At 39.7% G+C, this 24,920-nt stretch overlaps 3 protein-coding genes and 1 long non-coding RNA gene across 11 annotated transcripts; 2 read left to right on the plus strand and 2 right to left on the minus strand.

Annotated features, from left to right (window-relative positions):
- Nucleotides 1-657: 657 nt before the first annotated feature.
- LOC112588780 (uncharacterized) lies at nucleotides 658-2,416 on the minus strand. 2 transcript variants are annotated; one of them, XR_003113041.1, is made up of 4 exons: nucleotides 2,159-2,416; nucleotides 1,874-2,038; nucleotides 1,254-1,806; nucleotides 658-1,174 (listed from the first exon to the last, which is right to left on the minus strand). It is a non-coding gene; the product is annotated as an uncharacterized LOC112588780 (long non-coding RNA). The 2 variants fall into 2 exon arrangements; XR_003113042.1 differs by having other exon boundaries at nucleotides 659-1,174; nucleotides 1,897-2,038; nucleotides 2,159-2,414.
- A 138-nt stretch (nucleotides 2,417-2,554) lies between these two features.
- LOC105192694 (ankyrin repeat domain-containing protein 54) lies at nucleotides 2,555-5,157 on the plus strand. Of its 2 annotated transcripts, XM_025299823.1 has the most exons (6): nucleotides 2,555-2,786; nucleotides 3,099-3,256; nucleotides 3,324-3,454; nucleotides 3,539-3,653; nucleotides 3,783-3,981; nucleotides 4,060-5,157. In XM_025299823.1, exons 2-6 carry the CDS (start codon nucleotides 3,100-3,102, stop codon nucleotides 4,490-4,492), a joined length of 1,035 nt encoding a protein of 344 aa, XP_025155608.1. In that variant the 5' UTR covers nucleotides 2,555-2,786; nucleotide 3,099; the 3' UTR covers nucleotides 4,493-5,157. The 2 variants fall into 2 exon arrangements, with proteins under 2 accessions (XP_025155608.1, XP_011155286.1); XM_011156984.3 differs by lacking the exon at nucleotides 2,555-2,786 and having other exon boundaries at nucleotides 2,985-3,256.
- A 55-nt stretch (nucleotides 5,158-5,212) lies between these two features.
- On the plus strand, nucleotides 5,213-10,103 carry smo (smoothened, frizzled class receptor). Of its 3 annotated transcripts, none has more exons than XM_011156982.2 (8): nucleotides 5,213-5,583; nucleotides 5,804-6,118; nucleotides 6,489-6,929; nucleotides 7,016-7,185; nucleotides 7,259-7,599; nucleotides 7,951-8,152; nucleotides 8,322-8,492; nucleotides 8,573-10,103. In XM_011156982.2, the coding sequence occupies exons 1-8, from the start codon at nucleotides 5,557-5,559 to the stop codon at nucleotides 9,876-9,878; spliced, it is 2,973 nt and encodes a 990-aa protein (XP_011155284.1). In that variant the 5' UTR covers nucleotides 5,213-5,556; the 3' UTR covers nucleotides 9,879-10,103. The 3 variants fall into 3 exon arrangements, with proteins under 3 accessions (XP_011155284.1, XP_025155607.1, XP_011155285.1); XM_025299822.1 differs by having other exon boundaries at nucleotides 5,845-6,118; XM_011156983.3 differs by having other exon boundaries at nucleotides 8,597-9,878.
- Nucleotides 10,104-11,651: 1,548 nt separating this feature from the next.
- LOC105192696 (androgen-induced gene 1 protein) lies at nucleotides 11,652-22,618 on the minus strand. 4 transcript variants are annotated; one of them, XM_025299824.1, is made up of 7 exons: nucleotides 19,235-19,888; nucleotides 16,195-16,277; nucleotides 15,939-16,119; nucleotides 13,238-13,375; nucleotides 12,864-13,081; nucleotides 12,426-12,577; nucleotides 11,695-11,747 (listed from the first exon to the last, which is right to left on the minus strand). In XM_025299824.1, exons 3-7 carry the CDS (start codon nucleotides 16,095-16,097, stop codon nucleotides 11,695-11,697), a joined length of 720 nt encoding a protein of 239 aa, XP_025155609.1. In that variant the 5' UTR covers nucleotides 16,098-16,119; nucleotides 16,195-16,277; nucleotides 19,235-19,888. The 4 variants fall into 4 exon arrangements, with proteins under 4 accessions (XP_011155287.2, XP_025155610.1, XP_025155609.1 ...); XM_011156985.3 differs by lacking the exons at nucleotides 15,939-16,119; nucleotides 16,195-16,277; nucleotides 19,235-19,888 and adding exons at nucleotides 21,019-21,189; nucleotides 22,397-22,618 and having other exon boundaries at nucleotides 11,652-11,747; XM_025299825.1 differs by lacking the exons at nucleotides 15,939-16,119; nucleotides 16,195-16,277; nucleotides 19,235-19,888 and adding exons at nucleotides 21,019-21,189; nucleotides 21,483-21,876 and having other exon boundaries at nucleotides 11,652-11,747.
- Between the last annotated feature and the right edge of the window lie 2,302 nt (nucleotides 22,619-24,920).

Raw genomic sequence — 24,920 nt, forward strand, 5'->3', positions numbered from 1 at the left:
TCCAGCAAGCAATCCAGCACGAAAACAAGCACCGTGTGCTGCTGGCTTTACAGAGAGGAGCTTCTATAATTACAAAAATCTGACGAGTAAGGCCCAGTTCCACAACTTGCTTTAAACGGAGTTTAAAGCTAAACCGATGGTTAAAAGCAATAGTATATGCGCAATAATAATTACTAAAACTGTTATCTCAGTTTTAATACGCGCATAACATTTTCTTTATTATATTCATAAAACTTTATATATTACATATACTAAGTTTTTATTTCTCAGAAAAAAGTTTAAAATGCAATCAAATTTTATTTTAGTTTTAATAAGAACATGATAAATATTTTATTATTTACTAGGTTTAAAGTAATTACATATTTTGTGCATAAATATTCATAAGAAAATATTTAAATATTATCTTAATCACAAATATGAACCTAATTAGTATAAATCTAGTAACTCTGCGTTTATAATATGCAGAGTATGTTATTTTAAGTTTCAAAAGTTTTAGCATACAGATGTTTTAACGTTTTTGATATCTAGAGTATGTCATTTTTAGTTTCAGATGTTTTAACATTTAGATTTTATGTTCAAACTTAGAAAAATGATTATAAGATATTTCCTTATATTATAATTGTTCTACAGTTATCTTATATGTTTGTAGTAGAAATGATAAAATGTCTGTTGAAAAATATTAATATTGTTTATTTATAATTGTTATCTAAATATGTTATGCTGATAAAATACAAAGCTAGTAAAATACAAAGTGGAGAAAAGTTCTACAAAAATATATTTTATTTTACTGTCACTGAATTGCCTGATCTTGTCATAGTACTCTTCCAATGTTATTAAAATATTCACATAAATTTTCTCGCATTTCTATGGCAGCAGAAGCATGACGATTGCCTCCTTGATGTTGTAATCTTAATAAATCTTGTCCTTGTTCATCTCGCCATTCTCCATATTGCAATTGACCTGTCATTTCATCTTCCATATCAATATATCCTGGTGGAGTATACATCATACGGCCTATACTGTGAGATTTCAACATGTTATGAAGACAACAAATCGCCAATACAATGCAACGAGTATCATCTGGGTCGTATCTCATTGGAGATCTGAATATATTAAATTTGCTGACCATGACTCCATGAATGCATTTTTCGCACATCGTCTCGCTCTAGATAATCTGCAACAATAATTAAATGTGGAATATATAAATACTGATATATATAAAAAAAAACACCTATTCCTTTACTTCTACTTACCTGTAATTAAATTCTTCTCTCTTTTTTTCCTGCACATTGCTCCTCGGGATAAGGTATGAGCACATTTGTAGGTAAAGAAAAACCTTCATCTCTTATAATTACATAAGGAAAATCCTGCTCAGTACCTGGTAGGGGACTTGGTGGAGGAATATTAATGTCGTTTTTTTGCAAATGATGTTTTAGAGCACATTTATTCCATATTCCTCTGTCAGATATTCGTCCATTTGTGCCCACATCGACGAATATAAATCGAAGCTGAGCATCCACAACCCCCAAAAGCACGATACTGAACATTTCCTTGTAATTAAAGTATGAGAAACCAGACTGAAGTGGAGGATCTATCCGAACATGTTTCCCATCCATGGCACCCAAGCAATTCGGAAAATTCCATCTTTCCATATAATCATGAACAATTACTTTCCAAGCCAATTCACTGTCAGGAAATTTAAGATGTGTTTCTTGCAAAACAGAAATGAGAGCACGATAAGTATGATCCCAGATTTAGTGCTTTGTCGAAGACGGAAAGTATAAGATAGTGATTTTTTACTTTCTCCTACAACAAATAATATACAAAATTATTACATGATGAAAAATAAGTCACAAAAAAATATATAACTTACTTAAAATAGATATGCTCAACAACCTGTTGCCAAATGACGTAATGTTACAGCAAGTCTTTCTGCAGGAGAGATATTTTGTCGAAGATGAGGATATCCTGTCTTTTAATTAATGGCTCCAATTTCTTCACAAGATCCTCAAACAAATCTGAAGACATACGAAGACATCTGACAAAACAAATACATAATATTAATTATTGAAAGTGATTAGAATTAACAAACTACAGTCAAATTACATTCTTACGTTCTATTGATTATAACTTATACATAAAAAATATATCTACCTACCTGCGATACTTGTCTGGATCTTCTAGTTGTAATTCTAGAAAGAGGTTATGAAAACAACCTTCTTGTGCTCTTTTAGCTATCCAGGATCTAACCCGCATTTTTTTTTTTTTTTAGGAAGAACCTTTTTCTCATATTGTGACTTTAACATCATTAGCATCACAATAGCGCATATTTTTTTCTTCTTTCTATGTTCCATTTTTCTTCACTTCTGTTGCAAAACCTATACATTGACTGCGTTCAGTAGAACAAAATGATCGGTGAGCGCTTAGTGATTATTATCTGTGATTGGAGCATTCTTTTGGATTCTTCATAGATCCAGAAGTATTTACCAATCAGGAGCGAGAATCACTAAGCGCTCACTGATTACTTTGTTATGCTGAACGCAGCCATTGAAACGACGAAACGCAAACGCTTGCTCCCAACGGTCACTAGTGTGATTGACAGACATCTAATCGCAAGCGCAAACGCAAACGCAGATGCAGTTGTCAATCGCTACGGTGTGATACGGGCATAAAATATCCATTAGACAACGGTTGGAATGAGAGAATTCTTCAAGTTTTTCAAGTTCCACGAGTGATCAACAAGTCAGAAGATCTCTTTATATGCAAACAGTGTGAGATATTTAACGGTAAGACAATATTTTATTTTTTAATGTCCCGATTAAACGAATGACGTTGTCAAAAACATCTTTGAAGGATTAATCGAATTTGAAAATGTCGAGAAGATAATCGATCCTTTAGCAAAAAGTAGAACAGACATCGATTTATCGATCGTGTACATACACACACATTTGCATGGTGGCGCCTGTAGCTAATATTGAGAGAGAGAGAGAGAGAGAGAGAGAGAGCGCTCTAGCATAGAATCAGGTGTAACTGGATGCACTCGAGTATACAAAGGATATTCATGTTATATCGTTACATGTTTCGCATCCTCATTTAAGTATGACTTCGGTCGATTCGGGAGTGGAAACCGAAAACGACTCGAATGATAGTTCGATCGTTCAACACGAAAACCAACATGCGACAGTCGTTGCCACCGCTGCTACTAATAGTCAGGTCGCAGTTGAAGATCTTGCATCACTCGCTATTATGGACGCACGTAAGTTGAACATCAGCCGTTTTTATGGACACATGTAAGTCATCGGTCCGATCCAACTACTTCGTAGGTTGCTTCAACCCGCATTGGACAGTGGACACAACATTCTGCTCTGTCATGGAACGTTACAACTTCGACGAGAACAGGCAAGCCTCGTTGGCATCCCAAGATCCTGACCGTAAATGGCTTCACGTAAATCGGGTAAACAATGATTTAATGATATAAATAAGAACGCGTTAAACAGTTATAAGTCTAAAGAGTGAGACAACATTGATATTCTTTCAGATACTGAAAATGAATCTACCAATGTACACATTACACTGTGAAAGACCAATTGGAGATAGAATACTTAAACCTCCAAAGAGCGGCAATCACCATGCGTTTAATTTATTGGCCGATAGTAAGTATGTTTTTCTGGAAATGGAAAGAATGCATATAACATCTTGATGGAAATCTTCGTGCAAAGTACTAGGCTTAGTAAAGCATACTTTCATCAAAGTTGAGTAATATAGCGATCGTATTAATTTAGGAGTTGCTCACCGCAAGTTAAGACAACGTAAATTCAATTGTGGATGGGCGGATTGGCGAACAACAATATCTGAACGAAGGATGCGAGTAGCTGCTGCCACGAATGACATTGATACGGTGAAGGAACTTTTGGAGAATGATGTAACACCCAACAATCACGATGCACAAGGTCGTACTCCTCTCCACCATGCAGTCTGCAGGTAATTTGCACATCCAAATGATTGTGACGAGAGGAGATAGCAAGCTTTTTACCTATTTTAATCATTTCTGTTACATAGAGGTTACACAGAAATTGTTAGTTTATTGTTGGGATATGGTGCGGACCCAAATCAACGGGATCGCATAGGTAATACTCCGCTACATCTAGCTGCGGTTACCAGCAAGATATCGATAGTGACGCTGCTCCTGGCAGCGGGCACCGACGTACTTTCGTCCGATCGGCATGGCTACAACCCACTGCAGCTAGCACAAGCAAAATTGAAGATGCTGCAGAGTTACAAAGAAGAAGGTTTGGTGAGTATCAAGGACGAGATGCGCAATATAGTCAGGATGTTGATGGTATACCTCCACAAGCAGAAGAATATGGGCGAGCAGATTGAAGCATTGAATAATATCTGCTCGCGTCTCTCTTTGTCCGATACTTCGGATCAGGTACAGGACGATGTCAAAGATTTGTTGGCAAACTTGGAAACTCTAGACATAAAGAGTTAATTACCTGTGGATACTACATATGCCACTGTAATATATTACATATATCGTAGATTATTTACATAAAGTATATTTACGTAAAGTTTTTCATGAGAGTTCATGAGAATGTGCAACTGTTTCTGAGAACTGTACATGTGTGTTTATTACATGTATGTATGTGATGTATGTGCTTTTTACACGTTTTATGTATTACGATTTACTCGGGGAATTCAATCAGCCGATCAATTGATTGATCATTTATCACTCTGTAAAAAGTGTTGTATTGCAACAAAAGCTTCATTTTTTGTTAACAGTCGTCCAAATCGTTCAAAGATTTAAATAATCGCATTTAAAGGATACATTTCAAGTTGGAATCTGAGAACGAATTTACATTTAATCATGATACAACATACATATTAGTTGAAAGTATGAAAAAAATTTTAGTACAAAAACGTCAGGTCATTTCTAAAGATTGATATATATCATGTGAACAATTCCCCACTTATTTTTAGTATCTCTACTTTCTGATTATATATAAACATGTAAATAGTATTCGTAATAATTTTATACATGCACTGTATATAAACCATCCTTTGTTAATCCTATCTCAGTGAGAAGATTATTGTACTTTTAAGAAAATGTAAGAGACAAAGCAATGTGTCGCCAATAAAACATCTTATGATGGAATACGTGGAGTATCTTTTCACTTGTGAATCCACCAATTAATTCAGATACTTCAGCTGGGCCCCTCTTGGGATTTATTTTCATAACAAATCAAAAAAGAATAAATCGCGCGGCGATCGGCTCTGGTCTTTCAACGAGCGACCGTGCTGCTGCTGGTGAGCAATGTGCGGAGCTGATTATAGCGTGCATTCAAACTTCAGAAAGGCGAGCTATAAGAGAAGCACGTCGTGGGTGGTCCGGTGCGACTGCGAGGGAACACGAGTCTTGACGCGTGTGTGGTCCGGCTGGTTTTATATGCTGTGAGTGCGACTGTCGCCGGCGACCGTAGAAGATGCGAGAAGCTTCGTTCGGACAAGACGCAGACCTTGTCTCGTGGTTGGCCGAGATTGCCTGCGACAGCAAAGATGACATCAACTCGTGGACGCATGAAAGTACGCGTCTTATTGTTTATATCACTCTCCACGTGGTCTCTTTGTTTTGGAGTAGTTATCACCACAACGTGCGGAACGTATTAACGTGCACTTACGAAAAGAGACGGAATATCTTTCCTCTTTTCCTCTCTTTTTCAAGACAATGTTTGCTCCTTTTGTTTAAATTATTTTTCTCATTTTTTTTATTTTCGCGAATAAGTTTTTCTCCTTTTGTTTGTAGATGATACCGCTACTGGTGCTCTGTTGCTTGTTGCCTCACAGGACGTCTTCAGAATTGGAGCCTAGATTTACAACCAACAATGAAGCCGAGAACAATACGGGAAAGGATATGGATTTGGGATCTCGACACAGAATCAAAGATTCCAGTTATTTGCTGGACAGATATCCCATAGACATGTCATCGGATGATATGAATTGTCGCAGACCTGCAAAGTGCATATCTCTGCACAAAACTACTTGTATGGGTATGAAATTACCATATACTCACACTACATTGGACCTGATACCTGAACATGTAACTCAAAACATCGTAGAGGTGAGCAAGACTATTTTTTATACTCTTGTTTCTTCCATTTTTCTTTTCTTTGATTACATCATCTCTAAAAACATTTACATATTCAAATTGCAAACTTTGCATTTTAAGGAATAAGCCAATGTTTCTTTGTATTCATTTACCTGAATATATGTGTCAAACTTTCTTGAAAATGTAAGAGATAAGGATGACATTCTACGATATTACTGTCGCATCTGGGCAAACCTTTGTCAAACTGTTAACACGCGTTTCTCAACGACGCGTTATTATGTCGCTGCTTATTGCTTGCTACATGAAATTTGTACAATTTGTGCAGCTTGTATAATTGAGACGATTACTCTATGACGATTACTCGTCGGCTTGTTATTTTCAGGAAAGATTATACTTGTTACAAGCCTTGAGACACGTACCAAAGTGTTGGGCGGTTGTTCAGCCATTCTTGTGCTCAATATTCATGCCAAAGTGCGTGAACAACACGGTGGAATTACCGTCACACGAGATGTGCAAGCTGGTGTTGGGACCCTGCAGGTTGCTGCTCAATCACACGATATGGCCGAGTTTTGCGAAATGCGACGATACCGAACTGTTCCGACGTTCGTGCAAGAACGACATCAGGGAACTAAAGTTCAACATATCGGGCAAATGCCTGAAACCCCTCGTGCCCACTGACAATGCCTTGTCGATCTTCGACGGAGTCGAGGGCTGCGGCACGCAGTGTTACGACCCGTTGTTCACACCCGACGAACACAAGCAGATACACTCGTTCATCGCATGGGCCGCGGGTATCTGCTGCGCCTTCAATCTGTTTACCATAGTAAGCATTAGGGGAGGCCACGGTCATTCTGTATGCTGTATTCCTAACAACGGCAAAATCGCATGTGCAATTGTATATATTTCCAGATAACATTTCTGATAGATTGGAGAAGCGCCAACAAGTATCCAGCCTTGGTGATATTTTATATAAACTGTTGTTTCATGGTGTCTTGCATCGGCTGGTTAGCTCAATTTACCTTCGGCAGGGACGTAATTGTATGCCGCAAGGACGGGACGTTGAGAATGAGCGAACCAAGGTACGGTATCACAGTCGCTGCGTTTTACGCCAATCCCGGTATCAACGTGATCTCGCAAAATGTCTATTTTCAGCGGGGAGACTCTCTATTGCATCATAACCTTCATTCTCGTGTATTATTCTCTGATAGCAGCTGTGGTGTGGTTCGTCATATTGACGTACGCCTGGCACATGAGTTTTCAAGCGCTCGGCAAAATAAAAGACCGTATAGACAAAAAGGGCGCGTATTTCCATTTGATCGCTTGGTGCTTGCCGACCGTCTTGACGGTCACAATCATGACCTTAGGCGAGATCGATGGTAACAGCGTGACCGGAATATGCTTCGTGGGTTATGCTAATCATATAGCGAGAGCCTCGTTTGTGCTGGGCCCGGTGCTGATCGGCTTACTAATAGGAGGCTATTTTTTGTCTAGAGGTGGGTATTACTTTCCGTTGTGACATATGATGCATTTGCGTGTATATGTCATACACAGCGCGTGATAACTGCAATTATTAATTAATATTAAATTTTCATTTTCTTCAACGCTTTCCGTACGTATGTGAGTACGAATCGTGAGTATTGATTCATTATTATTATTCATTATACCGGAGAGAAAGAGAAAGAGAGATGCAAATGATCGAACACTTTAAAAAATGTATCAACTTTGTTATACGGTACAGCTTCGATTTACAATGTTGAAAGTACTTGGTTGTTTGCATATCTGCGTTCTGTGTAGCGTGTCGAAAGTGTGACTTTCAATCTATTGCTTTATCCTGTGCGTTTCAGGGCTTTTTACGCTTATTAGTTTAAAAATAAGCAGTCGAGAGGTCATGTCCGAAAGAGCGAGTGCAAAGATACGAGAAACCATCATTAGGATGGGGCTGTTCTTCATATTTACTCTGGCGGCGGTCGGCGTGACGTTTTATTGTCACATATATGAGTTTCTGCATTCTTGGCAGTGGCGACAGAGCTTCAGAAATTATATGATGTAAGGAACTTGGAATTATAATAACCAGATACACGTAGTACGAGATGTACTTGTTGAATGGTGCAACTACATCGCGACTACAATTCGCGTATAAATATCTTAGTCAGTAGTTTGTCACGCAATTTTGATCGCGACTTGTACGAAGTGTTTCATTGTTTTCATTTCAAAGATGCGCGATAACAACGAAGTATTTGGACGAGTCCGAGTGTAAAATGAGCATAAGGCCGAGCGCAGGCAAGATGCAGCTGCATCTGCTTGCACCATTTTTCGCCGGCATACTTATGTCCTCGTGGGTTTGGACCAGTTCGACGGTTGACACGTGGTCCAGATTTCTGAAGAGGTAAATCTCAGCAAACGTTAGACAGTTCTCTCATTCAACGTCAATTCGCGCGTCCTCTTCATCAACGAGACTCTGAATAGAACGCGTCTCCTTTGTGTTTGCAGAACTTTCAATTGCGAGACTGAAGAACCGATAAGACTGAAGAAGCACAAAGTGATCGCGCAAGTCTTCGCGAAACGTAAGACGTTCAACAACGCCGGACGGTTGTCCATAAGCTTTCACAACACTCACGAGGATCCAGTCGGGCTGAATTTCGAGCTCAATTCAGTGGCTTCGCAAGACTTCAGCTCCACTTGGGCAGCCGCTCTGCCTAAGCTGGTGACGCGAAGAGGCGCGTTAGTCGGCAGCACTACCGGATCCGTGTCTAGCAATAGACGAAATTCGGTGGACTCTGAGATCAGTTACAGCTTCAAATGCGTCTCCATGGAATCTAGACGAGATTCCTTGGACTCGCAGATATCCGTGCAGATTGCGCAGGTGAAGACCACGCGAAAGGTTGCCGGTCGGCCGAACGGCCGTCGTGGAAAGAACAGAAGAGACTTTGGGAAATCTGGGAAATCCAGGTCGGACAAGAAAGTTGATCCACATTCCAGGAGAGACAGTACCACCTCCCAGGATAGCCAATTGGTGACAACCGGTGCCGGGCATGTGCCGATTCAGATGCCTAATATGGGCAGGAGATTGGGAAACGCTGGACTGGACGATCGAGCTTTGATTGTCGAGGATTACCGTGGCTCGAAGATCATCGACACGAAGAATGCGGGTATGCTGCTACCCTTCTTGTTCCCGAGAAGCTGCAGCGACGAGAATTTAAGCAGCGATGAGAAGAGGCTCGACGACCCAGTGGTTGTCGACATAGAAGCCGAGAATGCGGAAAAGGACGAGCAGGACAGCGACGGCGAGGACAGTCAACCGGATGAAGAGGTGAAGATGTTGAGTCCGGAGGATACGCACGAACGTGGCAAGGCTAAGAGCAGCAATAAGAACTGCAAGACCTACAGTCACGAGAGCGACCGGAGAAACCGGGAGAGTCACAGGAACAAGTACGTTCTGAAGGATGAGACGATCTTGAAACACTTACTCCAGGAGAGCAGCGATATTAAGATAAAGAACGACTCCGAGAAGAAAGAGACGTACAGGAAGGTAGCGGCGGGCGACTTGGCGTCTAGTCTCACCTCGTGTTGTCCGGAGCTCACCAGATTGATGCAAGACGGGCAGACGGGCAATGCCAGAGAAATGGCGACGCAGACCTCGCTGCCGCTCGACATACTGGAGATGGAAGAATTGAAACAGAGCATCGATGAGATAATCAACAGCAGACATTGCAGTTCTAAAGGAACTCAAATCTCACCTCAATTAAAGAAGAGCAAGAACATTGTGACGTAAAGACTGATGACTGTTCTTCTCTCTTTTTCTCAAATGTATATTGGGAAATGTGCATATAGTGAGGTAGATGTTAGATAGCATAATTGTTTATTGAAGTAGTAACGATTGCGTCGCGCGCGGGCTAGACACATAGACGAACTATACTTTTTCACTTCTTCGTCCGAGCGAAAGAGTGAAATCGTGTGGCGATGACAATTTTATGCTGGCTATCATTCAAATCGTATACATAGAGTACAGTAATGAAAACTCGGATATCGAAGAGTTCTAGTTATCATAATGCATGTCGATATTTTTGTACTTTTTTTTTTTTTTTTATTATCGCTGGTCAAATCTCAAAGTACGGTATCCGACGGTTAATCGACAATTCGCATTGTGTGCTAAATAATGCGATGCCTCTACGGTAATTCTAATCGTATCATGTTTTGCAAATATTACTATTACCTTTTACCACTGAATTGGAAGCATACGGTATTCCATACTCTCGCATACATATCAGTGAATGTTCGTAAGAATATATCGAACGCTCTATGTTTCAGTAAGATACTTTGTATACATATATTATTTTAACAGCCGAATAAAATTTGTCTTATAATTCTTGTGTTATATATATTATTAATTTAGTACTCTAATAAACTGAGATGGCCAATCCGAAGGCGGAAATCTACTCAGCTATCGCAATATGACGAGATAATCATGTTTTTGCAGGATGCAAAATATCGAACGATTCTCGTTAGTAACAAACTCGACGTTATTCGTCGCACACGATCGCTTTTACGGCGGTGATGTTTCACAATTGCGAGAAAAGTTTAGAAATTGCATTCTGCTGGATATATTTGTGACAAGTGTCCACATTAAAAGGTACTAATCGTGAGAATACGTTTTCCTTATACTTCTTGTACTTGTATACTTCGTAATTGCTATCAGTATATATACCTATATGAAACACCATCTTGTACGTATCTCATGTTTCGTTCTACCGCTCTCTCTCTCTCTCTCTCGCTCTCTCTCTCTCTCTCTCTCTCGCTCTCTCTCTCTCTCTCTCTCTCTCTCTCTCTCTCTCTCTCTCGCTCTCTCTCTCTCTCTCGCTCTCTCTCTCTCGCTCTCTCTCTCTCTCTCTCTCTCTCTCTCTCGATACTTTAAGTTTGTATACATAAAATTTTGCTACGTATTGATATGTAATACCGAAATGCACGTGTTCTGCACTTTCTTCAAATGTATTTGAAACTAATTGCCGAATTATAGAAGAAAGTTCAGGAGGAAAGTCAAAACCTGTCGATATTTACACTTTAATCGTACGTGTATCCGTGTCAGAAATGTACACGCCGGGCATATAAATAATGCACATCCTCAATTATTGCTGATGAAGTATGTTCCGATTTAAAGAATTCTTTGGCACAAAAGAATATCGGGGAGAGATTTGTCCACTGAACTTATTTCGGTAAAACCCATAGGAATATCGGTGATAATTAACGTTAACCCCCTATAGGCCTTTTACATATCACTGAATGGCTATGACCCTATTCAACCGTAGCAACATTCGGTAGCGTGCGGATCATACGCGTATTAAACGGGGAAGTAACATTAAAGTGTCCTTCAGTGAAACGGCTCGATAAAACTGCTACTGTCTGTGAACGCGTTTATGCGTGAACGCGCGTCGGAGTTATAATCCACCTTCCGTAAACGTGCACTACAGGTGACGCCAAAGCACTTCTCACCAGTAGCAAGAAGATGTCTTCGGCGATGTCATCTTCAGACGAGCGATCCGAATTAGAGATACTTAAGATTTCCCCATCTGTGTCCCCATCGGCGGCTGGTTCTACGTTTTCAAATCTGGATCCACGCTCTCCGTTACCGCTACACATTTTTTTCCTACACTCGATACAAATATATCTGGACTTTAGTTCGGTTATGCGTTCGAGCATACGCCACGTTACACGCGTCTCGTACATTGCATATGCATTACATACATCTTCTCTCCGTACACCACATTAACTTTATTGGTAATAAAAACAACAATATAATAAATTGCTCGCGCTACGAAAGTATAAAAATAAGTGTTATCGTGTGGCGAGAGAAGAGAGGCAGGGACAGGGGATGATTGTTGCGATGAGTGCGTGTTGTTCTTTCTTTCTTATTCGATCGGGGCGCTCCAGTCACACAATACACCATTGATGAAATTAGTCTCCCTTGGGCCGCGAGGCCGCACAGAGGCATCGCACTTGCATGCTCCTGTTGCTCGACTCGTGTTATGTTCCCATCAGCAGGCCGGGTTAACGAACAGGCGTGATCTTCACCCTAAACGCGCTTGCATGCACATACACAACGCTCTACTAATGTCCTAAATGACTGGTTTACTTTGAAGGATGATATATACACGTGCATGCTGCAACGCGAAGTCACGTAGAAAAAGACTCGTTTATTCATTCACCACCACCGCAGGCGCGCGGCAGGCAGGACGCGACGCGGCTTATCATCCGTTAGTGGCGCTTGGACGAGGCTACTTGGATTTGGTGTGAGACGTTTGATGCTTAGTGTTGTATTTTTTACCCCAGAGATAGTTGTCCAGCGCCTCGCCGACAAAGTACAGGACCATGCAAACGACCAGCAGCATCGCGATGAACACTATCCGCAGCGGCAGCGTCAGCACTTCCATCACTGGGTATACCCAGATGCCGCTCTTGAAGTAGATCACGTGTATCCTGAAATATTCGTCGAAGGATATCGTTACAAGTTACAAGTTACACCGGGGCAGATAGTGGTTTCGATCTTTCCGTCGACTTTCTTCTTCGGTACGATTCGATACTTGTGAAAAATTGCTGGCTGACAACATTCGCTCTATGTGCGTGTTCCGTGTCTCGAGACACGTTGTCTCGAGAAATTAGAAATTATTAGCGTACTCGTCTGTAACGTACGCGTCATTACACTCCTTTTCGTTTCTTTACCTCTCGCAGAAAGACCGGATACACGCAGATCCGATTCACTTACCAAACTAAATACATGAGCATGAAGCCCGTGAGTATCCCGAGATTACGGGACCGCTTGGGATATTGTCGTGGTGCGACGATCATTTCCAATACGGTCGTTACTATAATCATTGTGTGCATTAGATGGTTCAACCACCGTGGAAAGTACGGATCCAATACCTTCGGTAATACCAGTTCACGGTCGATAAACATCAATCCCCAGAAGATCACGCCGACGAACTGTAACGAGACATTGATATTATGTTTAATGTATTATTTTTCATATCTAGTTTTTACGAGACACGGCGAGATGTCTATTTGCGCAAACATTTAGATAAGTGATAGTTACACAATCAGTGATAGTTACATAATATTTGTCAAATCAACTGTACTCACCATAGCGATAGGAAACCCGAGGCTCACGTGGAAGTAATCCTTCAGCTTTCGTATGAAGGGTGGCTTCTTGGGGTTGACGGCGTTTGTGCCGAAGCAGTCGTTTAGGACGCATATCAGAAAGAACACCGCTTGTAGAATCTACAACACACAATTGGCATTTCGAATTTCCAATTAATCGATTAATCGAATTTTCGCGGTGACTTGGTGCGACGTGCGGTCGAACGCACATGTGAACGTTGTTCAAAGTTATGAATAAAACTTAATTAATGTTATCGATGCGACCACAAGTCGTCGTGTATTTTCATCGTCATTAAAACCGCTTTGCGTATATATATATATATATATATATATTAATTAAATAGTCGGCCAGATGACTAAACTAAATGAAAGTCCAAAGGATAATTTTACAGACATGAGACATTTGTTCGTTTTTGCTACCTGAAGCGGGAGCAGTCGTTGAGTCAAGTCAGTGCATATAAATCATTTATCGGTAAATAAGCAATGATAATAAGATACTTGTTATCATTGTGCACTCGTATTTATATACAAGCTGCTCAGTTAATATTCATTCGATAACATTTGGTTTTCGTACAATAATTCTCCAATTGAATCTCATTGTATATGTATGCGGCTTCTTTTGTGTTGCACGTCAGTCTTTTGTTCCATTATCGGCTCATTCGAAAACTTACTCGATACGTCTGTTTCAATTGATGAGGAATATGCAACACGCATATCGCATGCAGTCATGGGTGACACTTTGACGAGACGATAGGAAGCAACCTGATTATTCGCTTCGCTCTCAATATCAATTAGACTGGTCGTCTTAATTGGTATTTCGCAAAATCGCGGTTCTTCTAGAGCGCGAAGGTGAAAATACTACTTACTAATTGCACAACGGTCGAAATAAGATCATGTTCATTGAGAAACGGATAAGAGGTGCATAAAATCGGTAGGTTTTACACTCCGTTACCGGCACAAATGCAATCTTGTTTTCTTCGATTTGTCATGCAAAAAAATTCAATGAGCAGCCATTCTAGCATAATTATCGATCGATTGACGTTGCGCATAAGCAATTTTGCGTGACACGTGTCTCTGTTTGCGGATAATATAAAGTGGTGCTTGAACAATTGAATTTTGCTCTTTACGAGCTGCTTGATAGCGGCAATTTAAGCGTGAAATGGTCGAGAGAGCATGTCATCGCGCGACGATAAGTGACAGTCTCAGCGAATTTAGAGTCACGGCTCTTTTGATTCGACGAAAAAGGTTTGAATCAAGCGGAGCGTAAACTGCGCTCATTTTCGAGGAGCGCGTTTCATTCTTTTTTTCTTTTAAAGAGGAAGCGCTCGCGAAAATAGATGTCAGTCGAAAAATATATCAAATATAATCTCAACTCGCGTTCAACGTTCTTCTTTTCTTCTCTAATTTCGATGGTTTTCGAAAAGACGACAAGTTTTTTTTGACAAATAAAATTGCGTTTAGTCGTCTTAAAAATATAGGCAAGCCATATTCGCGCATAAATTTACAAGATAATAGGGCTGAAATTGAAAGAAGAACCCCTCCATAAAATTGCTAATTTTACTGTTAATCGTTATTGATGAATATATCCCGTTTTCTACGTTCAAAGCTGTCAGCTCAAAAGATATTATATCACCATCATTTGCAACTTTTGCGATTGCCTAGGCGCACTATATAGAACTGTCGGTTTTCACCATTATGTAACAAGGCAATAAGGATACAGCACATGGCTATTAGACGTACGTTCGCGCAAAATGGTTTTTACGGAAAATAGTCGAATTTCTTGCCGCTTCACAGAATGTATGGACCATAATCTCTATTAAAGAACAAAGAATGAAAAGAAAAGAAAAGAAAAATGTACAACGTTGAGGAAGCATTAAATAGAAGCGGTTTGTCTAATGATTACTATGACTGGAAACTATACGTAATACCTTTCTAATATTCGGAATTACTACTCTACTACTACTACACACACACACACACACACATCATTTACTACAGGTATTTCCCATAAAGCTAATCGACGGATGCGTATAATCTTAGGAAGAACGACGACTCAACAACCAAGATTGAACGACATAGTTTACAAAATAAGATTACAATACAGACTTTATCGGATCTTCAAATTTACTACAACGTGAAATCTCGTTGCATCGAAATGCTTCACATCTCGATATGAATTTTCTCGCCAGATTTCGTCGCGATAAGAAAACAGAATCTCATGAAAATTTCATCGCAATAAAAATTTTACGATAACGATCAAAGAGAGAGAGAGAGAGCGAGAGAGAGAGAGAGAGAGAGAGAGAGAGAGAGAGAGAGAAAGAAGGAAAGAAAGAGAGAGTTTCGTTCCGTCGATAATCGAGTTACACTAATTGCAGTGACGAAGCAATCGATACGAAAAATGTATCAACGGCGTTCGGTGCTGTTGCATTCAATGGACACGTTTAAAGAGACTTTCTATACTCTTAAATAATGAATGACTGCATCACCTCATGAAAGAACGAAATGATCAATGAATCGCATGTTATAAAATCTCCTGCGTGTGAATGCGGCCGTACCGAACGCTATTAATGCACAGTATTAGACATTTTACGTTTACATACATAAGACTGACTTGCGCGCAAAGGAGCCTACGGTAACTCTTTTAATTAGACAGCTCGCTTCAAGTTTGTCTATCGATACTAACCGCGTCCCAGAACGTCAGAAACTTGAATTTTCCACCGAAGGCGCCGTGCACCTTCGTGACATTTTGCGGCACTATCGTGAACGTGTAATCATAATAAACCGCGAAAGCGTACTGCAGGAAAGTAATCACGTGGAATCCGATCACTAGGCCTTGTTGCATCTCACGGCTGTTCGCAGATAATCTGAAACGTGCAATTGCATATTCTTCTTCTTTTCTCCTTTTCTTTCCTTCCTTTTTTCTTGGGGACTATACATACGCGTCGCGGTCGGTCGTACGAACGACGAAGAAACTAGTGCGCTTGGTCACTCGTTCATTCTTGCAAAACGATACGAATGAACTCTATAAATAGGAGCAAATTCGTCGTCAAAAATCGTTCAAATTCCAAATCAATTAATGTCGTAACCATTTCTTTTAAACATTTTTGTGGCGGTGTGGCCGCACGGATGTGTTTGCGTCTAACAAGAAAATTGATATATACGTTCGCTGGTAAGAATGTTAAATGAAATATAATAAAATTTTTAAACGTAATCGAAGAGACACTTTTTCTCCAGTAAATATATTCCTCACGATCAGTCGCGTTTTTCGCAAAATTATAGTGCGTGCAATCGATTGGGGAGCATCATCTTTTAATGACAGAAATTTTGATATTAATATTTTGATATTTCTGAAAACAGGAAATTACTGTTTCCTTCTCTTGTTTCCGCGAGCGACGTATCGGTATCGAAATGTCGATGGACGATCTTTTGTGTATATCTATTTGAATATCTGAGAATATCTGAGAATTTTTGAAATATCCATGATACGTATGCATACAAAAGGCAATGTAGAAATGGAAAGTTGATAACCTCTCAACTTCCCAATGTATACGTTATGCAAGTAGATATACACCTACGTTACATAATTTATACGTAACTAAGTAAATCCTATCTGGCGAGCTTAGACGATCTTATAAAATTTAATTCTGCCCTGCCTTCGCAGTTTCCACCAAAAAGAAAGTCGCATCTGTTATTAATTTATTTCAATAAATGAGCGAGAATAAATCACAGTGTGATTTAGTTCTAGTAACAAAAATACAAAAAAATGTTGACGAATGATCGCTGTGTTTTTCTGATGAAAAAACAAGTTGAAAGTAATTTGCATTTCGACATACATAAAGAAGCGAGAGCGAGACATTATGTCATGGAGAAACTGGAAAGGATGTTAAAACAATACCTGGACGGGAACCAAGACCGCGTTTTATCTTTCACTCAAGTGCCGCCGTTAATCGCATTGTGCAGTATAAAAGCACTTTGAGCAGGCAAAATATATCGCAAGACTCGGCTTTAACCTTATAATTCGCCAACGCTTTCCTACGAACCCTCTTTATCAGAATTGCATGGAAAAAAGAGTGTTTACAATCATGATTAATGACGACGCTACTGCAAGTAAAATACAGCTGAAAACAGTGTAACAGACTTAAAAGCAACGCGGGCGAATTATTCACCGAATTACTGGCAAAAAGAAGGACGATTTTAAATCTCGGAAAACGACTCTTTGAAGCTACATTTTAGCGCGAATAACTGAAATAGAAACAAAGTTATAACGCGTATGAAAAGCTCTTGATAAATTTAATTTATATTTAATGCCGCTTTTTATATACTTTTCTACTAGGTCATCGGAGGTTTTACACTATCTATTTGCAGATTCTTTTTAGCCATGCCACGTCGAAGCGTGGAATTAATAAGTCATTTGCCCTTCATAGATTTAACATGGACTGTGGAGCGCTCAGAGAAATATTAGATGACCCGTTGCTAGTTATTAAGTTACGTAACTCGCTTTGCGCGGATAATGACTTTTTTCAGACAGCGATTCGCGAATCCGGAGCACAATTATCTTTCCGATGATGACATTTACTTTGCAGTGAACGATATGCCGGTTGGCCGATAAATTTGTTTTTCTCCTCTGTTATGTAGCCCAGCAAATACGCGTGCTGTCGGTCACAAATTGTCAAGTTGCGGTGTTATCCGTCAGCACGGGGAATATGCCGCATGTCGGTTAAAGAGCACGTTGAAAATAATTACGAGTACAAATAGACTGTAAAGCGAAAGTGCGAAATGTGAAAAATTACGAAAAGAATAAATCATAGAAACGTAAAGCTTGTAAAGCAATAGCTGCGCGCGTCACAATGATACAACGCGCTACAATAATGCTGCAACCTTTACATTGTGCAGATGAGATCGTTCGAAATCGGAGGAATCATTAGTTTGTTCTTTCTCGCAGCTCTCCCTCCGCTACCTTCTCGTTTACTCTTTTTTTTTTTTATCAGATCTCAATCGTATAACTGTATCTTTAAATTCCGAAAGTGCGCATTGTTTTTTTTTTTTTTTTTTTCGAAAAGAAACAAGCTACATGAGATTGCGGTACTCGTTATCACGCAACGTAAAGTATCCGATAGAAAGCAGGTGAGGATAGAATGTAATTTGGACATTTTCAGATGTCCTTGACACGTGTACGATAGTGGACGACAAAAAATTCATCGCTCCAGGGAAAAAAATTTCTCTCAGATTCGTCCAGTTCACGCGTTATTTTTTTCGCGCGGAGAGACCGGAGCATCTCACGTGTGTATTACGTCTCTCGAGCAATCCCGGCGGTCCTCGCCCACACGATCTACCCGCTGTTCGATAAGTGGCGACTCCGCGGCGTCACGTCCCGAACGTCACGCAACGCGAAATCGGCGTCGGCCAAGTGGCGAATTCGTACACCACTTGACCCAACGCGTCGCAAATAACCTAACCTCTTTCTTCACGGAGGTGGCAGAGGTGGTGGTGAAGGTGGTGGTGCCGGCAACGGCGGCGGTGGTTGCTGTCGCGACGCCGCCGCCGACCGGCGACCGGAAAAGGGCGCGATCCCAACGAGGTTCAATCTCCGATGCCAAAGGTACGGAAAAATGCACCTTACGGTACCGAGTTGCCAGTAAAAACTTAGACATCTCATTTTCGCACGTTTCAGACATCGAATACTGAACTCATCGAGGGTGCATGGCGTTTTCGGTGTCTACTTAGCGAACGCGAACAAGGGGGAAGTCAAATCCTACTTTTGTTCATCGTCCATCGACATGACCGCGTCTTCAGATAGATAGATAGATAGATAGATAGATAGATAGATAGAGAGAGAGAGAGAGAGAGAGAGAGAGAGAGAGAGAGAGAGAGAGAGAGAGAGAGAGAGAGAGAGAGAGAGAGAGAGAGAGAGAGAGAGACTTATTTTTAATTGGTCCACGGCCGTCTCCTCGACCTCGGAGCCGATCGATCTACCCTTACTTGGTGCGGAAAACGCGCGCTTCGTCGCGACGATTCTTAAAGCGAGCGTACGTGCACAGTGTCTGTGTTTCTTTGCTGCAGCGCGAGATCCTGTTACGTTTCACAAAATTACACGCAAACTTCTCGAAGCATTCGTGTCGACGGTCCGCGACTTACTGACGGATTATGGAGTAAAACGGAAGGAGGGAAAGGGAAAAAGACCGCAGCATGCGTGCGTTTGGCACCGGTTCACGCGGTCGCGTTCAGGATGGTAGGGAGGGCCAGTGGCGCATTTAGATAGCTCGGTCGCCCTACGCCGAACTTCTTTCATGACCTGGCAAATCTTCGAGCGAGTAGAGAAATATAGGCCCTACTGAAACCGAGACCAAGATAATCTCCAACGAGGAGACTTGTCAACACCTGCAACGATAATTCAAAGTCAAGATGCAGATCGCGGTTGTATTCAATTCAATCACAATATTGATCTCGCTTATTCTTATTGTTATTTACGGGCTACAAGTGAATATCTTTTGTTTGTGCGGGCGTAAAGTAAGCCTTCTTCAGCTTACTGTTTCTTTGACTGTTAGTCGTCCAGAACACCTTTCAATAAGTACACTGATTGTCAGCAAGAAGAAGAACGCGTCATTGACTACCCAAACGAAAAGTATTCTCTCGTTCTATTAGCGGTAGTACGATGGATTTTATGAACATGTTTGTAGAGAAGTGCGAATCAAGAATTTTCATGTCGAATCGAATCAAATCGTATCTCATTTTTTAAATTCGAATTCGAATCGAATCTATGAAATTTCACTCGAATTCGAATCGAGTCATCAAAAAATTTAACATGACTATTAAACATGGAAATAATGATGGAAGACTTTAATATGAAAGGGAATATTGATATTGTAATATCATCTTAAAGCAAAATATATATTTAAATATTTAAAGTAATTTATAATTAAGTTATTAATTATAAGTTAAGTTAATTACAAATTGAGGGTTTAAACATGCAGGCCCGTTTTGTAGCTGATGCGCGCAAACGCTAATGTATTTCATTCATATTCGAGTCTTCGCGATTCGAAATTTTCGAATTATTCGGATTCAAATCGAATCGAATTACATTAGATTCAATTCGATTCGTTTCGTTTCGAATTCGAATAGTTCGCACATCTCTACATGTTTGCCAATGCTGCGAGAAGTTTTACTTCGCAGTAATTTCTTCATGTTTGTTATCGTTTTTATGTATATTATATATATATATATATATATATATATATATATATGACATAATTTAGAAATTTAAATAAGATCGTTTATATATATATATATATATATATATATATATATATTGTATATAGACAGAGTCAAAGTTACGTATATCACATGCGTCAAATTACGCTGATTGTTTCGTAAAGAAGAAAACAAATGCAATCGATTGTAAAAATTGATAAGAGAGCTCATGCAAACTCGTTCCATAACTCAATTTAAATTTCAAACTTCGGCCGGGCGTGCGAGGCATTTGAAGTTCCACTGGACAGTTCCGCTAGAAACAGTCGGCAATCGTACATAACGGAAGAAAACAAGACGTATACAGAGCGTTAAATCAGTGCGCTACGTTCATCGCGGTAACATATATCAAGAGAGCGAAGAGACGACAGTAACTTTCCAATTTTTGAAGTCGGCTTTCGCGGGAATAAAGTCTTGTGCAAGAGGATTTTTTACAATCTTCTTTTCTGACATCATTCACGCGTAATACTACGAAATATCATGTATGTGTCACCATTAAAAAGGAGTATGCGACTTACCAAATTCCATATCGTTAAGTACTTGAGTTGTCCGGGATCAAAACTTTGGAACTTTTTTTCTAGGTGTGGGATGCGTAACATGAAGAAGGCGTAGTATAGCGTGAAGCCGTACATCATCACATTTATCAAATGGGCGAAAGTATTGAGAACGTGTGCCATCTCGTTGAGATTCTGTCGAGTCACAATGCAAATGCATCAGCGCAACTTATTAACCAAAAGATCAACGCTAAGAAAATGAAATACCTTTTTATTATATTTCCTCATTTTCCAGAGTAAAAGTTATACAATTATATATACCAAAGTCTTAACAATTGAAGAGATCGTTTGGATAAAATCTTGAGACATGATTACAAATAACTGTAATCATGTAATTAAATTTGACATAACGATAGCCTGACAAAATTCTATCAGAAATGATAATTAAATAGACATAGTTGAATCAACAAACTTTTGATGATATGTACCTTGTTTCTTTCACGTCAATTTCGGTAAACACGAGATAAGAGCTTTTTAAAGAGGATCTCATCGCAAGTTCTCGACTCGACGATATCTCTCCCGCGGTTTTCAATGACAACGCAACAACGCGTATATCGCTCTAATCGTGCAGCCACGGAATGTACATGCTGATACACATCTAAGGCTTCGACTACACGGCTGGAGGAATATCTGGTGTAAAAGAAACCGGTTGTAGAGAGAGAACTACAGAATCTCTTTGCACTGTCACGGGCGACTACAAAGCGACGAAGCGACACAATTTCCGCTCGTAAACTTTGATATCTCCGTATTTTGACAATGAATACACGTGAATTTTAATCACTTGGTGGTTTCACTGGCCGTTATACAAATGATGAGACCTTGACACAGAGCAAGTAACCATTAATTTTAATAATGCCTCATATGATAATGAGACTATAATAGGCTCGCTCGTGTTTCTGATTGTCGCACTTGATCGGTAGAATTATTTTTCCCAACGGATGCTCGTGTTTGCTCAAGAAAAGAGAATATTTCATCAACATCTTTCAAATCAAATTCGCTAAAGATCTTTGCCGGATCTCTTAGACTCTTCGGCGGCTTTTCAGTACGATATTGTTATAACGTGAAACATTTGTTGAAGAAAAGAAGAAAACAAAGCAGAAGAAAAAACGATAACTCTTGCCCGAACGGCTTCTCGTTTTCTCTCTCTCTCTCTCTCTCTCTCTCTCTCTCTCGATACTATTTTTACCTTTATAAATTGCCCGAATCGCGAATTGAATGAAAAAGAGAAAGAATACACTCGATTTTTCGCGTGATTGCCTGCAGCTAACCAACGTAATAAAAGTATCTGACTTTTTGTGCGCGACGATTTGATTGGCCCGGAATAATATTCAGCTTGATTTACCTCGTCGTCACACTGTCGTTGACAATGACCGTGGTTGTGTGTTAGATCGTGATGCCACTGGTCATCCAAGTGAATCGAGTACACGGATCGACAGATCCACGTCGACTATCGGGAACGGGTCGTACGAACACGCGAGCTGGCGTACTGGCGCACACTATTAAGAATTCTATCGCAAATCGTCGATGTGTATGTAACAATAACAGTTATCAGCATGCCGTTTACGTTGATATAGTTGCTTATAATTAAACGAGTGGGCGCAGATAGGTCACGATACGATGACTTGGCCAGAATGCTCCATGATAACCGCAAGTTTATCAAGGCGCGATAATGCACGTTCTCGATCGACGATTCACGAGTGCAGCATATAAACGTAGTAGATGTGGCGACGATGACGCGCCGTTACGACATTGACGGACGCACATCGAGAACAACAAGGATGGATGAATTCTCCTTTGCTCGCACGAATCGTTAGTGGAGCTCAGCGAGTGGAGCGCCATTGCACCAATGAAATGATCTGGAGGAAAAATGCTTTAAAAGTTTTGTATAATATGGGAGAAGGAGAGGGATCGTGATCTTGAGACGCGGGAATAAAACATACAGAACCACTCGAAGTATGAAAAACTTGAAACGACTGCGCGCTTGTAATAGTTACGTAAGTAAAATAATTGGGACAGTTTAGCGCCGTGTGTATAGTCTGCATGATATCGCGTCAATGAAAATCCAATACCCAATTCAATTGCCTATAGAGACACTCTCGTCAAATTTTATCTTCCAGATCCGGTCCGCTCGTATCAACATTAAGGCGAGCGAGAGACGATGATGAAACATATACGAGCGAAATTGTTGCGATGTATACGAGCGACATATCACAAGTCAGCACTATGATTGTGTGTAATATATTCGAGCATTCACTGCCGGATGTAAATGATACATTTTCTGCAAGAATAAAACAAGAACGCGATAATATATTGCAATATACGTGAAATGAATAAATATAGCATTACCATGATAATTCTCTGGCTTGCGCAGTTTATCATCGTATGTATATACCGATACGAAGCAGGAATAATGGAATCATTTTTGCAGCCTGACCGAGAAATCGATTGCGTTTAGAAAAGCAGAAGCTTCTCAAAAGTGCTAGAAATTTTTATAGAAAACAAGAAGAAATTGAGTGTAATACTTTTGCGTTTTTCGAATATCTTGTAGCCTGATACGATATATATTGCAAATATAATCAATATCGTATGTAATAATTTGCAATATATGTGATACACATTATGTTGTTGAAATATATTGCTGATGAGATTGTCAGAGATATATACACGTATCACGTGATCACACATGTTGTGTGATTTCATATGATACAAAATTTACATTTATTATCTTCTTCTGGAATATTTATCACATTTCTATTATCTATTTTCTTTGATGGTGGTATCGAGATATTTATGATGTATCGTATCAGTTTGAAAATTCAACGATGTTACGCGTATTTTTTGTCATTAAAGATAATTATAATTGATTTAAAAACTCTTAATCTATTTTATCTCTAATTTTTCATGGCGTGTGTTATGGAGAAGGTAGTGCGTGTTTCTGCAAATTAAAGTTGGATTTTAATTTACGTACAGAATATACGGGTGCAGGTAAGGCTTATGAAACATCAACTTTTTAATCACGTAGAATGTATTAGTAATAAAGGGAAGACACGAATAATAAAATAAGCACCCGCGATAATTTTCGGAATAATTTACATGCATAACTGACAATCTATATTTACTAACTGCAATAAATATGATCAAGATACAAGAGCCTGCAGCACTGTACTATATTGGATTTTACTATTTTTTATACGTATCAATGATATGAATGTTACAGAGAGGTAAAATGAGAAAAACAATGACCCGTGCCACTTTCAGAACACTTGAGAAGAAGTCTGCGTGGTTACAATGTACGCTTTGTATGCTTGCGCTTGCGATTATTTGCTCACATTATATAACACCTGACCGAAAGCTGAATGTCCAAAAGTTACCGCAAAAATGCTGCCGATCACTTTCGCAACATCATCGTCATCGCCGTCGTAATTGTGCAACACACACACACACACACCAGATCCAATAGCGCTGACCGAGACGGTTGATCGAACCGGTTCAAATGGCGTCAAGGACAGGAAGTTAAGAATTTTTTCACAGAGGGCGTCATCAGACAGATTTAACTTTTGCAGTCGACAATATAGAAAACGTAAGTGCAGGATTTCACGTTATTGACAATAGGAAAAGAGACATCTGTATTATTGCATAAGCTGATTACCGTTTTACTTCTAACGCTACCTTCTTATGCAGTTCAATATGTGTGTACCGTTAATAAGAGTTTATTATTTTTACAGACCTTTCCGACAAGATACCGAGGATGTCTAAAATATGTCACAATAGGACAGGTATTCTTGAGTTTGTCAAACTTACAAGGCAAGTTCTATCGTGAAATTTATTTTTCTAAAGTGAAATTTATTTTTCAAAATTCAAGCGGA

Source organism: Harpegnathos saltator, unplaced genomic scaffold (assembly GCF_003227715.2).
Source record: "Harpegnathos saltator strain DR-91 unplaced genomic scaffold, Hsal_v8.6 scaffold293, whole genome shotgun sequence".
NCBI classification, from domain to species: domain Eukaryota; kingdom Metazoa; phylum Arthropoda; class Insecta; order Hymenoptera; family Formicidae; genus Harpegnathos; species Harpegnathos saltator.

Excerpts from the sequence above, each read along its gene's own strand:
- LOC105192694 (XM_025299823.1), top strand. The coding sequence starts at position 3,100 with ATGACTTCGGTCGATTCGGGAGTGGAAACCGAAAACGACTCGAATGAT. Across the intron at positions 3,654-3,782 it reads GTTTAATTTATTGGCCGATA|GAGTTGCTCACCGCAAGTTA; the intron begins GTAAGTATGTTT and ends GTATTAATTTAG. Across the intron at positions 3,982-4,059 it reads CTCCACCATGCAGTCTGCAG|AGGTTACACAGAAATTGTTA; the intron begins GTAATTTGCACA and ends TCTGTTACATAG.
- LOC105192696 (XM_011156985.3), bottom strand. The coding sequence starts at position 21,177 with ATGGCACACGTTCTCAATACTTTCGCCCATTTGATAAATGTGATGATG. Across the intron at positions 13,082-13,237 it reads TCGGGTTTCCTATCGCTATG|TTCGTCGGCGTGATCTTCTG; the intron begins GTGAGTACAGTT and ends GTCTCGTTACAG. Across the intron at positions 12,578-12,863 it reads ATGCTCATGTATTTAGTTTG|GATACACGTGATCTACTTCA; the intron begins GTAAGTGAATCG and ends CGAATATTTCAG.
- smo (XM_011156982.2), top strand. The coding sequence starts at position 5,557 with ATGACATCAACTCGTGGACGCATGAAA. Across the intron at positions 5,584-5,803 it reads CAACTCGTGGACGCATGAAA|ATGATACCGCTACTGGTGCT; the intron begins GTACGCGTCTTA and ends TTTTGTTTGTAG. Across the intron at positions 8,493-8,572 it reads TGGTCCAGATTTCTGAAGAG|AACGCGTCTCCTTTGTGTTT; the intron begins GTAAATCTCAGC and ends GACTCTGAATAG.